This window comes from Bemisia tabaci, chromosome 6 (assembly GCF_918797505.1).
Source record: "Bemisia tabaci chromosome 6, PGI_BMITA_v3".
Classification (NCBI taxonomy): Eukaryota; Metazoa; Arthropoda; class Insecta; order Hemiptera; family Aleyrodidae; genus Bemisia; species Bemisia tabaci.
In genome coordinates this window covers 7,056,036-7,071,982 of record NC_092798.1, presented here as the reverse complement: position 1 = coordinate 7,071,982, position 15,947 = coordinate 7,056,036, and the positions used below count along the sequence as shown (strand labels likewise).

The following is a 15,947-nucleotide window of genomic DNA, read 5'->3' as shown; positions in this document are numbered from 1 at the left end:
GGTAAAAGTGAGGGGCTTGTAAAATATAACGATGGCCAAAGTGCGAAACTACGTATCTCCGTCGCGGTGTTTCAAAACTTCCGCTCCTTGTTTAATTTCTTAAATAGCTTAAAAATTATACTGCTGAACTAAGGGAGAACGCCGTATGAACCTTCAAGCGTTGCCAAATTCCCTCTGATCCAACACGAATTTCTTGGAAAACTTATGAATATTTTCCTCCCAATTTTTCGGATAATTTTGTTCGCAATTTCACCTGGAGTCCCTGAAAATTTCAGGGAAAAATATTCATGACTTTCCTCTAATATAAGGATTGTATCGAAGACAATTTGGCAACTCTTGAATGTTTATATGGCGTTTTTCCTTAGCACAGCAGTACACAGAATATTCTGCCAACAATAAAAAAACATCATGGAAGTTTTCGACAAATTACGTTGGCTCGTTTCTCATAGAAAAAATAATGCATGACGGTAAGTTTCATAAACGGAAATACGTGGTTTCACACTTTGGACATCGATATTGTCTCCGGTCCCGTGTTTTCTAGGTCCGAGACACCATGAATTGAAAATCCATCCGGGAGACAAACTTAAAGCTCGCTAAGGGCCGGAAAACTTGAAAGCCCAAGCCCTTCTAGAACCGAACGTTCTCTCCAACGATATTCCGGCAGGGAACTTTCATTACGGGCGCAGCGCTGATAAAGAACAGAGGATCCGCAGACATTATGAGAAAGCTCCAGCAAAAACTCTCTGAAGAAAACCAGCGGGAAAGTATCAAGAATGCGGCGGCGCCAGATCTCCCGTAACCCTTTTCATAGGGCTCTCTCCAGGTGGAAAAAGGGAGTCGTCGGCCAAGTCCGACAACCCGCGATAAAGAGGTGATCCGATTGCGTAATGCAGGGTCAATTTTTTCACCGCCATGGCATAGATTTTGTTTTCTTCGCCCAGCTCCCGCGCCCGTGGGAGATAATATTCTCACTTTCATTCAACGAACTCCGGGGGGAGTGGTGGGTGATCGTGGGGTGGATTCGTGGATTGCCGCTCTCAGGTGCAGCGGAAAGCGCCAATGGACGTGTTAATGCTGGAAAGAACTGTGTGAAAATGGATTTAATCAAAAGGAAGAAAGGAATTATATCTATGGTCAAAGTGTATAACCACGTATCTCCTCTGCGATGTCTCAAAATTTCCGCTTCTATTTTATTTCTATACATGAAGAGAAACAAGCCAATTTTACAGCTTGAAATGCTTACTAGAGAAGCGCTACATGGACGTGTTAATGCTGGAAAGAACTGTGTCGATGACCAAAGTGCCAAAACACCTATTTCCATTGCGATGTTTCAAAATTTCCGCCCTCATTTTATTTGTTTAAAGAGAAACAAGCCAATTTTACCGCTTAAAATGTGTGTTAATGCTGAAAAGGAGTGTGTGAAAATCGACTCAATCAAAAGGAATTATGTCGACGGTTATAGCGCAAAAACACGTATCTTCATTGCGATGTTTCAAAGTCTCTGCTCCTATTTCATTATCATAAAGAGAAACAAGCCAATTTTACAGCTTGCAGAGAGAAGAAAATCAAGGATGTTTTCGACGAACACGTTGACTAGTTTTCCGTAGAGTACCAATGTAGGGAAAGTACGGACACAATGCGGACGGTAGCTAGACACTTTTTTTTACCCCATACGTAATTTGGCCAACAAAAATCTACGTTATACTTTGGCTGTGTTTCTCACGTAGCTCTTTAAGCACCGCTAGAAAAAAGACAAACGGAGCCAACACAACATGGAGATAGAGTGAAAGAAAGGACTCGCGGCGCAGAGGTACAACTATTCGTGCTTGATAGATGTCCGTGTTGCATGTGCAAAATTGAAGGCGAGGTGCGTGAACTCGCAATGCTCCGTTCTATTCTGCCAATGAGGCGTCGCTCAGATTCGGGAGAAAAGCTTTTTAAAAAAAGGCCCGATCACATCTCTCCTATCTTCTGCTGTTTTGCTCACGTAGCCCTTGAAGCACTACTACAAATAAGACTGAGGGAACCAACAAAACGTGAAAATAGAGCAAGGAAAAGGTTGCGTGTTGATGACGGCGCAAGGATACAACTGTTCGTGCTTGACGGATGTCCGCGTTGCATCTGCAAAATTGAAGGTGATATGGCGTGAGGCGTGAGCTCGCGATGCTCCGCTCTAGGTTGCTAATGAACTGTCGTTCTGGTTCGGGGAAAAGTTAAGGTCTCTTCTAACTTCGGCTGTGCTGATATTTGATTTTTTCAGTTTTTTCTTAAATTTGATATATTATTCTTTTTTAAGATGTATTTGACCTACATCTAAAGTTCGGATGTACCGGTGTATAAAACCCGCGGGGCACGTGTTTTCAGCGATCCTGGGGTCAGTGGCGTGGCGGGAATTGCGATATATCGATTGTTATGCCATTTAAACCTATGGAAAAAGATCGATAAATAGGGTGTTCGCAGCGAACACCTTAATAATCGATTCTTTACCATAGGTTTAAATGGCATAACAATCGATATATCGCAATTCACGCCACGCCACTGCCTGGGGTCAGTTTGACCAAGCTTGGGCATCTAAGGGTTAAATTTCATTATTTGGCGAAATCTCAGCACTTATATAGCATTGCTTGTAACTGGACTAAGTAAACTATTGGTTCTTTTCCGAAGAAAAAAGGAAGTATGACGGAAAGTCTGCAACGTCACAAACGGAGATACGTGGTTCTACACTTCGGTCATTGGTGTATATCAGAGTCAGCATTGTAGTTCCTTTTGATTTTATAAATTTCAAAATTATTCTTCTTAGTATAAATACTTTCACGTAAGCTTTCGGATGTTGCTGAATTTCCTTTGAAGGAATGGTCATTTTAGCGAAAAGTTATGGAAATTTTTCCGTGAAATTTTCTCGGACATGAACTCATATTTGAATTAAATGCGCTGCAGAATTTTAAGAAACAAGATTTACAATTTTTCCAAAAAATCTCGCACTTTATGGGGCAGCGTCTATATGTTCGTACAATGCACAGCGCAGCGCACACTAAAGCACAAAGTGGGAAAGTTTCATCCCTTCGAGAGGAAATATTGCGTGTCAACTGACAGGAATGTGTCCGTCAATGGCTTGGCACAAAAGGTACCGAAGACAACATTTCGGCCCGAGCAGACCAAGTTCTGCATTAGAACATCAAACTCTCCAACCTTACAGGATTTGGTACTTCTGGGTCGATATAAAAATAAGACCATTTCGACGTATAGGATCTATTTTGGCCTAATCGCCCAAGTGAAGGCGAAAGCGCTGTATGCTCCATAGTATGGCAACGTAGTTCCAAGCGAAAAACGGAGTGATTCGCCTGCAATTGATCGTGTAGGTAAAAACACTTCTTGGGCGTCGAAATAGTTGTATCTTCCACGCAAACCGCTGTTTTGTGTTTCGAGTTTCCAGCCAAACCTCCGTGGACTTTCTATCGTAGACTTTCACATATCGTCGCCCCTCTGACCTTAGGGCGTATCTCGATCACCACATGAGCCCCAGAATGTATGGATTTATTTGTAAAACTGGGCTCGCGTGAAAATTGAGATACGCCCTTTCGTCATAGGGGCGACGAAATTCTGCATTCAATGTTGTAAAATTGTTTACTGGTCGATACTAGGCGAAACCATAGCTCATTGGAGTACATTTTTAGAGGGAAAGTGTGAACGCCGGGTCTCGTGATGACCTCCAGAATCCAGAGAAGTGGCAGCGACTGCAGGAGAATGTTGCCGCGCTAAGGAAGAACGCCGTATGAATATTCGAGGGTTGCCAAATTTCCTTCGGAAAAACGTTTATTTTTTAGGAAAGTTATGAATATTTCTCCTTTATATTTTCAGAATCTTCAGGTGAAATCGCGAACTGAATGATCAGAAAAATTGGGAGGAAAATATGCATTAATTTACCAGGAAATTCGTGTTTTATTAAAGGAAATTTGGCAACGCCTGCAGGTTAATACGGCGTTCTTCCTTAGCATGGCAGAATGGGGTTGTTGCTAGCCTTACTATAGCACAGTTGTAGGTTAAAAATATTTGTTCAAATGTAACGCACGAAATTGGTTTCAAAACTGAGTAAATACGCCTAACTATGTAAATTGAGTAAAGTTCACGGTGATAAATGTTATTTTGCAATCAAGTGCATGGATGTTAAGTTTATCACTTTTTTGGATCGTAGACTGCTCCCCACAGCCTCACATAGCTGAACCAATTGAAAATGTGTTCCCTAATGTCTATCCCACCTCTATGAAGGTACACGGAAAAAATTGAATCGCTGATTTAACAATTGAATTACTAAAAAAAGTGACTGCAATGTTTCAATGTAGATCTTACAACAAAAAAATGCTACTTTAACCACCCCTAGGTGAAATTAGCTTTCAATAGTGGTTAAAGTAGCAGTTTTTTGTTGTGAAATCTACAGTGAAATATTGCAGTCACTTTTTTTAGTAATTTAATTGTCAAATCAGGAATTTAATTTTTTATGTGACCTCTCAGAGTTTCCAGGGGTCAAGAGAAGCGGGGAAGTCGGGAGTTTGCGGCGAGCATGAAACGCCCGGGAAAGTCAGAAAATTCATGGGAAAACTCCGGAAACTTTATGCGAGTAGCACGGTGGCCCGGCAATTATAGTCGGTGCCGTGCGAGAAAGCGCGAACATTTTTTGTGTGCCTTTTCGAAGTTGAAATTTTATCCTAAGTTAAGAAAAAGTCAGTGTGTTTGAAATCAAATTGGAGGAGAAGTATTGTACAAAGGTCAGGGAAAAGGCAGGGATACATTGGATCATAAATGGGACGGCTTTTTGGAATTAAATGCGGTAGGTAGACAAAAACTGATAAGGAAAACGGCCGTATGAACATTTGAGAGTTGCCAAATTTCCTTCGATAAAATGTTTAGTTTTGAGGAAAGTGATTTCCTTAAAATTTTCAGAATCTTCAGGTGAAATAGCGATCAAAATTATCTGAAAACTTGGGAGGAAAATATTCAAAAGTTTACCAGGAAATTCGCGTTTTATCGAAGGAAATTTTGCAACGCCTGAAGGTTTAAACGGTGTTTTCCCTTAGCACGGCAGTATAGGTCAGGGTAAGTAACTTTGGACTGCAAGGAACAAGCGGATTCGCTGTACGAGTTCATTTAACCCCAAGTGATTTTACCTACACGTTATTTCAATTCGCACTAAATGGGATACCAGGAGAGTACCACTCGAATACATATGAATTAGGGGAAGGAATGGAACGAATCTCCAGATTTTTAACAGTGTAGCCAAGGAATGTGTACATTTTGGAATCTACGAAAAGCAAAAGAAGTGAGGAAAAGTCAAGAAAGTCGAAAATAAAATAGTTATGGAGACTCCGTAACTCACTCCACTCAGGAGTGGTGTACTGAGGGAAAAAGTGTAGTGAAAGATTCCGAACTTGGGTTCGTATCGAACACCGGACTTTTCCAGTTCAGGTAACCGAATTTTCCGGTTAGTTGAACCGAAGTACGCACATGCAGTTGAAATGTTTGAACTTCCTGACCTTGCTATCCCCTTTAGATACTGTGGACCCAGCACTATTGATTCACGTCGATCAACTCACGTTTTCATTTTTCGATCCATGCATGTCGATCGAATCGACAAGGGTGTTATTAAATTTACTGTCGATCGAATCGGTGTCGATTGATTCATGTCGATCGAATCGACACCGGTTTTTTAATAATTTGTCGATCGATTCATGTAGATCGATTTTCGTTTTCATTTTTCGATCCATTCGTGTCGATCGAAGTGACACCGGTTTTTTAATAATTTGTCGATCGATTCACATTTTCATTTTTCGATCGATTCATGTCGATCGAATCGACACCGGTTTTTTAATAATTTGTCGATCGATTCATGTCGATCGACTCACGTTTTCATTTTTCGATCCATTCATGTCGATCGAAGTGACACCGGTTTTTTTAATAATTTGTCGCTCGATTCACGTTTTCATTTTTCGATCGATTCATGTCGATCGAAGTGACACCGGTTTTTTAATAATTTGTCGCTCGATTCACGTTTTCATTTTTCGATCGATTCATGTCGATCGAATCGACACCGGTTTTTTAATAATTTGTCGCTCGATTCACGTTTTCATTTTTCGATCGATTCATGTCGATCGAATCGACACCGGTGTTTTAATAATCTGTCGCTCGATTCACGTTTTCATTTTTCGATCGATTCATGTCGATCGAATCGACACCGGTTTTTTAATAATTTGTCGCTCGATTCACGTTTTCATTTTTCGATCAAATCCATACACTCCTATTTTACAATCTTGTCTTGAGCAGCTCGGGCCTCATTTTTAGTGTTTTTTTATCGTATGAGCCCAGGATCAGAATCCGTTACGAAACTTTCTTTCTCAGTTGTGCAATATGGAGAACTTTCAGGGCGAGGGAGCCCTGGAAAAGGCGGTTTTAAGCGTTGGGGGAGGGAGGGCGGTTCGGGTCCCGATCAAGAGCGCCCACATCAATCATCGGGGTCCGTAGCGGCTACTATGATTCGGAGCGTACCCTTGAACTTTCCCCCGGTTGGCGATAGTGTCGAATATTGCCGTTTCTTCTCGGATAAGATTAAGCCTGATAAATAACAAAAACACGAGTTCATTCAAACCGGAGCGCGGGCGCGTGATACGTGATACGCGATACGCTCTGCCGCACAGTGGATCCGGTCAATGGGGGATGTCGGACAAAATTTGGAGACTTTAAAGCTCATAACTCCGTTCATACAAAACTTTGGGGTTCTAAAAGTGGTTCCATTGGTTTCCTCGTGAAATTTTCTCTTAGAAGCACCCCTTATAATTTAAAACGTGACGAATTAAACATCAAAATTTGCAGTTTTAGTCAAACATTTCATGTTCGAACTCTCTAATTGACTCGGTGCACTGTGCGCCGCACGGCGGATCGAGTCAACGGGAGAGATCGGACAGAATTTGGAAAAACGCTTATAACTCCGTTCACAGAAAACTTCGAGGTTCTTATAAAAAGTGGTCCCATTGTTTTTCTCGTAAAATTTTCTCTCAGAAGCACCCCTTATAATTTAAAAAGTGACGAGTTAAACATCAAAATTTGCAAATTTAGTTAAAAATTTCGCGTCCGACCTCTCTGACTGACTCGATCCACTGAACGCCGCGCCGTTCCGAGCCAAAACGCCGTTTGAGCATTCGAATCTTGCAAAATATCCTCTCGGGAAATATGCACTTTTGAAGGAAGTTATGGATATTTTCCCTTGAAATTGTCAGACTTTTCAAATCAAATTACGGGCGGAATCCTCCGGAAAATCGGAAGAGAAACATTCACCAATTTTCCCGGAAATTCTTGATTTGTCGAAGGAAATTTGGCATCGCCTGATTACTCATACTGTGTTCTTTCTCAGCACGGCACACAGTGGAACGAGTCTTTGGAGGAAGTCGGACATGAACTATTTGACCAAAATGGTAAAATTTTACGTTTATCTCGTCACAATTCTAATGTTAAGGGGTGTTTTTCATAGAACATTTTACGAGAAAACCAATGAGACTACTTTTAAAACATCAAAATTTCATATTAATGAAGATATACGCTTTTAATTTTTTTAAATCATGTCCGACTTTTCTCATTGACTTGATCCACTGTGCGGCAGTGCTGGGCACAGGGTTTCCCTCCCTCCTCGGTTGCGCCCTCACCCGGCCACCCCGGACCTCGCGGGTCGATTCGAATCGTTATCGAATGATCCTGATCGATAAATCCCTATCTTAGCAATGCTTTTTATCGAATGATCCAAATCGATACATCCCTATCTTAGCAATGATTTCTATCGAATGATCCTGATCGATATGTCGCAGGCAATTAGCAATCGCCGGCAATTTGCAAGCGGTTCTTACGTTGTTTCAATAAATCGTAATAATGCGCATCGGCATGATGCAATTTTTAAGGGTTATGGTCTTCAAAAGTATGAGCTTGGCTTAAAACGCCTTCATTTTTTATGATACTCTACGCTTTGTCACGATGTTAGTTTTAGATTAGTAACTAATGTCACGCAGTTCACTACACGCACCTCTGAGTGTGCATATTCCTGCCAGTTTTTAAGGATGGAAAAGTGTGTATTAACACTATATGCGCAACATAATCAGCACTTTAATCTTGTTCTTTTCTTTTTGAATTTTAAGATTTTCTACATTTATTCACCACTGGCTTGTAAATTGCCGGCGATTGCTAATTGCCTGCGACAGATACATCCCTATCTTAGCAATGCCTTATATCGAATTATCCTGATCGATAAATCCCTATCTTATCAATGCTTTCTATCGATCAAGGTCATTAGATATCGATTCAACAATTGAGCCGCTGGCGGTCTCGCTCTACGTCACACATCTCTCTCGCTGATCCGGCCTCCAGCCACTTATCACCGATGAAATTCGGAATTTTACAATTTGACTAAATTTCGCAATGAGTCGCGCGCTACTCCTCGAATGAACGGATCGTTTGGAGAAGAGCGTAACCGCCAAAATTTTATCAATCGAGTTTTTGATCTTTCAAAGAACCAGCTCATTTTAGAAACAACGTATGTGCAATGGACCTCCAGTTGGGGTGAAAGACAGAGCACCGCAATGTATGAACAGAGGTCAACAGAAACGCATTAAGTTTAAGCCAAAGAAAAGAGCTTTGAATACTTCTCCATAATCTTCAGTGTTAGGGACAAAGTTTGAAGATCATTTCCGCGTTCAAATTTGTTCTCCAATTTTGAATTATTAACAGAAGAAAATGAATGTACATTTAATTCACAACTACGGCTTACTCATTTGTTCCGAAGTGTGACTTGGTGTGCTTCTGGTGAACTTGAGCGTAATCACATCGGAGCATTGCAAAGTTTCATTCGGCGTTTCATCAATTTCCTGGAGAACATAAATTTTGTTGTAATTTTTTTTTTCTTCTTCGTGGCTCGAAAAATAATTTCTGAAATTCTTCATCCGTAACATACAACTCTTAAGGAATGAAAAAATAAATTTCCCGGTGAAGCTTAGGGGCGTTGCAATGCTATTAACCCACTCATCACCCGTCTCCAAATCATCAGCTTTAAGCTGATATGGTGTGACGATATCGCGAGCGGTTCAGTGGCGTGGCGTGCTTTGCGATATATCGATTGTTGTGCCATTTAAACCTATGGTAAAGAATCGATTACTAAGGTGTTCGCTGCGAACACCCTGACTATCGATCCTTTTCCGTAGGTTTAAATGGCGCAACAATCGATATATCGCAAAGCACGCCACGCCACTGGAGCGGTTTTATCAATGGGTATGTTAGGTAGTACGAGTACGTATTTCCATGTCAGCGTCCGGGGTTTTACCACTTCTTACTCTGCCGTGATAAGTAAAAACGCCATATTGACGCATTTATGCCAAAAGGAACTAGGTGCATAGGTTTTGCGTGAGACTTAGTTCCTTTTAGCATAAACACGTCCATATAAGCATTCGAATGTTGCCAAATATTCTCTCAGGAAACATTCAGTTTTGACGAAAGTTGTGAATTTTTTTCCCTTGGGATTTTCAGACTTTTTAGATCAAATTACGAATGAAATCCTCTGAAAAATGTTTGTTGTGGAGGTACCGAATTTCTTGGGAAAGTACTGTGAAAGTGCTGATTTTTGGTCAGCCTGTTTTAGTGGACACCCTGCACCCTATATGCACTGAAAAAAAATTCTCGGCGTTTTTACCAAGGTCCGTTGGTACCTTTACCATCTCACTTTTTTTTACAAATTATTGGTAATTTTACCAAGACAGACTGGTAAGCTTACCTAAAAGCCGGTATTTTTACTGTTTTTTTTAGGTAAGAGTACCACTTTTATTGGTAATCAATTCCCGGTAACTTTGCCTTTTTATCTCGGTAACTCTACCACAGTCGATAAAAAATATTGGCGTTTTTACCAAGGCCCAGGAAAATCACCGAGAAAGTTCTATAATTTTACCGAGATTTCTCGGTAAAATTACCAATACCATAAATGGTAATTTCACCAAGAAAAAACTGGAATCAAATAGAACCCTGAATTCTTGGTAATTTTACCCTTCTCTTAGTGAATACACCGAATTTTTTTTTCAGTGTGACTCTCTTTGATTTCACGTTTCGCCCGAGGGTGAAATAATGCCGACGATCTAACCGGAGGGATGCTATTTCTGATTTCAGCGAGTTTTCGGAGGACAGTTTCGCCGGGCTGAACCGGGTGGAGTCGCTGAGTTTGGCCGACAACGAGCTGACGGAGGTGCCCAGGCACGTGCTCCGACACATGCCCCTCATCAAAATCCTGGACCTGTCTCGGGACCACATCCAAAATCTCACCTCCTACGACTTTAAGGTTAGTGCAAGGTAATTACGACACGAGCCTCATTTCTCATTATTACTCACTCTTCGCGCCGAGCAAAGGACCACGTCAACCCTCCGGATATATCGTCGCTCCTTTGACGTAAGGGCGTATCTCATTTTCCACGTGAGCCCTGTCTCCCATATAACTCCATGCATTCCAGGGCTCATGCGGAAATCGAGATACGCCCTTACGTCAGAGGAGCGACGATATGGGTAGTGGCGAGGCGTGAACGATCGATTATATCGATATTTCCCCATTTGAAGCTATGGTAAAAAATCGATTATTAAGAGATTCGTTGCCAACACCCCGTTTATCGATCCTTTTCCGTAGGGTTAAATGGCAGACCGATCGATGTATCGCAAAGCACGCCACGCAACGCCACTGGATTAGGGTAACTTAGAATCAAAGCGGGCTCGGGCTCTCGCATTCCCTTCTTACGCGGAGACGGGATCGACCAATCAAAATGAACTATGGAATATCCTCGGATCGCCGTATAAAAAGGCATTGGAGCTGGATAGTCCGTTTTCTATACCGAGCAGTGGCCTTGAAGGAAAAAAAAAAAAAAAAAAAAAATGCGACAAAAATGTACTTCAAAACGGGTCGCAGTGGGTTAATCTTATGGTACGTTTAGACCTAAAATCTCGAATAATCAAAACCTTGGCTGATCCAAATTTTGAGCTGTCGCAATTTGGAATTTTGGTGGTGAATGCAAGTTTTCTGCTGTTCTGTTTTTTTTATCGATTTCCTCCGCGTTTCGCTCTACTGCTCTTCTGAAACATGGCGGTAAATACATATTATTTTGTATTTCAACTTAGTTTATCGTGAAAAGTTTTTCGAGAATCCCCCATAAAATGATCGTAAAAAACAACTTTCTGTTTGTAACAATATTAATTAAGGAGCTAAAATGTTTTTCAACGTGTATTATATGGTTGTTTTCAATGCGCCCTTAGCTGCGTCCGCAGCAATTGTTGTTACGAATATGCTGTGCGTGCTGATTTTAGAACATTACATACTTGACTCTCTGAAGGAGTTTTATGTGCACAAGCGATTCCCCTTCAGTTGCGTCTACAGCAATTATTGTTGTTACGAATATGTTGTGCGTGCTGATTTTAGAGCATTACATACTTGACTCTCTGAAGGCGTTTTATGTGCACAAGCGATTCGCCTTCAGTTGCGTCTTCAGCAATTGTTGTTACGAATATGTTGTGCGTGCTGATTTTAGAGCATTACATACTTGACTCTTTGAAGGCGTTTTATGTGCACAAGCGATTCGCCTTCAGTTGCGTCATCAGCAATTGTTGTTATGTATATGTTGTGCGTGCTGATTTTAGAGCATTACATACTTGACTCTCTGAAGGCGTTTTATGTGCGGCAGTAGAGCACCCTGTTGGAAAACAAAGAAAGTGAGATTGAACGAATCGCCCAATCCTTACTTCGTTCGTTCTCCAACAGACTGCACTGCTTGCGCACATAACACGCCTTCAGATAGTCGAATATGTATCGAGCTAAAATCTGCACGCACAACATATTCGTAACAACAATTGCTGCAGACGCAGTAGAAGGTGAATTGTTCAGCTTATGAAAATAGTGTGAAAAGGAGTCTTCATACAACGAGGAGGTATGTATTCGAACGAAAAATAAAAACGTTAATCGATCAACGTTAACTGATTGACACCGACTCGATGGATAAATATATAAAAACCGGACCAAAATCAGTAGAAAACTTGCATTTACAATGAAAATTTCAGATATCTCGATAGTAGGACCAGCCAAGATTTCGATTGTTCGCGATTTTATGTATAAACGATTAAACGCACCATAGATTCACCCTTTGCAAACCGTTTTTGGGTACATATTTGTACCATTTTTTTTGCTTATGAAGACCACCGTGTCTGATTGGTTACGCGATTTGAAGCGCGCAAAAACTTGTCTATAAGCGAGGCACTGGAGGGATCTTAGCGAAATTTAGAGGTAAATTCGAAAACTCGAAAACCTACCAATATAATATCGCCGAAACGTTGAAAATCCAACGATCAGAACCCAAAAATGCTGATTTAATCAATAAAACTAAACAAATTAACTAAAATTCAAGGAAAAGCAAACTAACAGCAACGGCATCGCCCATTTGAACACGCCTAATATCGAAAGGTCTGAACGAATGGATAGTCCATTTGGACGTATCTCTGTTAAACGGAACTATGTGCATTATGACGTGAGCCCCGTTATGCACATAATCAGGGCTCATGTCTGAATGCACATTGCTCATAGTTCCGTTTGATGGAAATACGTCCACTTTTGGCGATGCGAGTACCCTCTTTGACCCCAGGTTACCTACCTACCACACTACTGATGCCTCCTTCCCACATTATTTATGTTGAAAGTACAAAAACGCGTATCTCGTTTGCAGTGTTTGAAAATCTCTGATCTCTTTTTATTTTGTCACGAGAACGAGCCAACAGTGTTGCTTGAAAAATAATATTCGTCACTCAGAGAAGAAAACGAGGAAAGCTCAGAAGTACCCTAGTAAAAATTGGCAGTAGAATCTGTGTTCCAAAATACCATAGACCTACAGCCGGCTGTAAGATTTCCAATAGCTTCTATAGCCGGCCACACAATTTCTTATAGCCTTTTATAGCCGATGGCGACTAAGCAACAGCCAGGCGATTAAGTGTATGCTAAACGTTACTAATTACGGATGCTAGGACTTAGTGAGTTTTTGGAATACTACTCTCTTTTTAGGCCGTAGTATCTTGATTTATTTTGCGAGGAAAGTTCCGCTTTTGATGGATCCCTGTCATTACTAATATACTTATTAGAGCGCCTTCAGTTTCATATGATACTGTGCAATACCTCGGGTGTGAAATAGTTGCTTCAAGCGCTGTGGCAGGCGGGCAGCCAGCGCGGAGCACGCATTGGCGCCTACAAACCTAACAGGAATACTTCACGCGTTGCGCAATGCGTGAAGTATCCCTGTTAGGTTTGTAGGCGCCAGTGCGTCGCCGCTCCGCTTTGTGTTAGGCTCTAATATTTAATCTGGCGGAGTCAGCGTTATTCAACTCATAATTTTAAAATGTTTGCACATCCTGTATGGATTATTCTCATTTTAATTGATGAAAAAAAATATGCATTAAAGGAAAATATAATGTGTGTTTTGTGACTATTAAGGTGGTTCCATATCAAACTTAATGATCTCCAAAGCACACGAATTTCTACACAATTTCTTATAGCCTTTTACAATTGATGGCTAAAAAGCAACAGCCAGGCGATAAAGTGTAGCGTCCGGCGATAGGAACTATAGCCCGGCTGCATAATTTTTTATCGCTTCGTACAGCCTGGCCGTATGATTTTCTCCGCATTCTACAGCCAACTATATGATTTTCTGTAGCCTTCTTTAGCCGGCTATAAGAATTCCTATGGTATTTTGAAACGCAGCTCTTATCGCCAATTTTTACCAGGGTACTTTTCCATTCAGAAAGTAAATAATGGCAGGACGTCTGCACCGTCGCAAAGCGAGTTACGCGTTTTTGCAGTTTAACCGCTGATACGTGGACGGTTAAGGTACACTAACAAATGAATCCTTCGGTCTGTAAAAGACCCAACCCTCGGGGAAAAGAAGTGCAAAAGACTGGAAAAAAACGGATTCTTTAGTTTCTAATGTCGTTAATGTCCTCTATCGATCATGGAGAAAGTAACAGGCAGTAGAACCGATACTTTCGCTATTTTTGCATTGAGGTTTTTTTTAGCGATTGAAAACTCACGTTTCTATGTTGAAACGAATTTTTGAAATTTTTGCGAACGGAACGTTTAAACTTTTTCTGCAGTTTCCCATATTTTTTACACGTTCATAGTTTGGGGACAGGGGTATGGAGTATGTCTGAAATAATATGGTTATCTGCAAAGCTTTTTATCAAAAATTGAACAGGATCAGAAGTCACTGTGTCCGTTTAATCTATTCGTATCTTATTTATCATTCACCCTGTTCAACAAGTTTCTGTGAAGTTTTAGAATCCAATTGAAAGGGTACGCATTCATGCCGTTAAGCAATGAACATGTGCGGGAAAGGTAAAAAACGCCTTCATTTGAAATAAATGCACATAGCTTTACTCCATCCCTCCGTAATTTCATGGGCACCATGTCCATGTCTCACCAAAGTTTCTTTTGTTAGGCACTGGGTATTATCCTTTCTCTAAATTGTCGCTTTTGTTTTTTCATGCTTTGAGCTGTGGATTTTGTATACCTCTTTTCATGTCTTTTCAATGGTTTTCAGAGCTTACCATTGCTGCAGTCATTAATTTTACAGTCAAATAATATTTCGTATCTCGAAAACGGTTCGCTGCCGCCCACATTGAGGTATCTCCATCTTGGCGCCAATAGTTTATCCAGTCTGAATGGGGCTCTCAGGTATGTCATATTTTCTTCCGGTCTTGTTGAAAATGTTCATAACAGGATTTCTTTATGATAATTCATTTCAGAGCACTGCAATTTTCAGAATATTTATTTAGAATAATTTTTTTCCTGAACCAAGCTGCACTAGTGAGTATAAAGATGGCCAAAGTATGAAACGAAGTATCTCCTTTGCGATGTTTCAAAATCTTCGCTCCTGTTTTATTTTTGCACAGAGAAAGGATTCAACTATACAACTCGAATATACAGAATATTCCTCTAACAGAGAAGACAAATCGAGGAAGCTTTCAAGAAATCACGTTACCTAGTTTTCCAAAGAAATGCCTAATAAAGAATAACACTAAGGCCGCAGCGTCGCAAACGGAGATGCGTGGTTTTGCACTTTGGCCATCGATAATCTGTGTGGTTATGGTACCTGTAGAGAGTAAGAAATCTTTTCGAGGCAAAGGGAAAATGACAACATCTTTTTAATCAATTGTGTTTGCTGACTATCTTGTTTGGAAGTCAAACATCAGCACACATTTTGTGAACGATTCAATGGTATCATTCATTTTTTTTATCTTCTTAATTGGATAGCATTAGTAAAAAGGAATCAGTGTCATTACAGTGTATTTAAAATCGTGTAACTTCTTTTTTTCTTTTAAAAAGTACTAAGTATATGTACAGTAATAAAACTTACACAATTATTTCCCTTTAAAATTGCCAATTTTTTGGTGGGATGCAAAAACTATTTGCTATTTTGGGAGATTTTTTAGATAGTTATGAAGAAGCAACATTTTAACAACAGTGGAATTGCGCTGGTTCCTTCTTCCTAAATTCGATCCAAATCATTACCGTATTTTCAGTATATTATGCATTTTTAATTTAAAAGTGAAACTCAAAAGTTAAAGTTCAAACCAAAGTATTCCAACGAAAGTTGCTAACATTTAAGATGGCAAACCAAAGTTTGGTGGACAATGGACCACTAGACAAGGTACGAATTTAAGCAATCTGATACATGTTTCTTATTCAGAATTTCACGTAAAACACGATTCTTACAACGAAAATTACTGAAACCAACTCCTAACAAAGATATTAACGTTTTTATTTCACATTGGCTACAAGGAATTTGAACTGCCCGCTCACAAGAAACTCAGAGCTCTACGCGAGTCAAATCACGCACTACAACGGTTTCAGCAAGCCT

At 40.4% G+C, this 15,947-nt stretch overlaps 1 protein-coding gene across 1 annotated transcript in view; it reads left to right on the top strand.

Annotated features, from left to right (window-relative positions):
* The window catches only part of LOC109034679 (uncharacterized), a 57,582-nt gene that overhangs the window by 34,945 nt on the left and 6,690 nt on the right, over positions 1-15,947 (top strand). The window contains exons 2-3 of the mRNA XM_019047939.2: positions 10,183-10,351; positions 14,628-14,761. Of these exons, the coding sequence (XP_018903484.1) occupies positions 10,183-10,351; positions 14,628-14,761 (303 nt within the window). The remainder of the gene's footprint in view (positions 1-10,182; positions 10,352-14,627; positions 14,762-15,947) is intronic.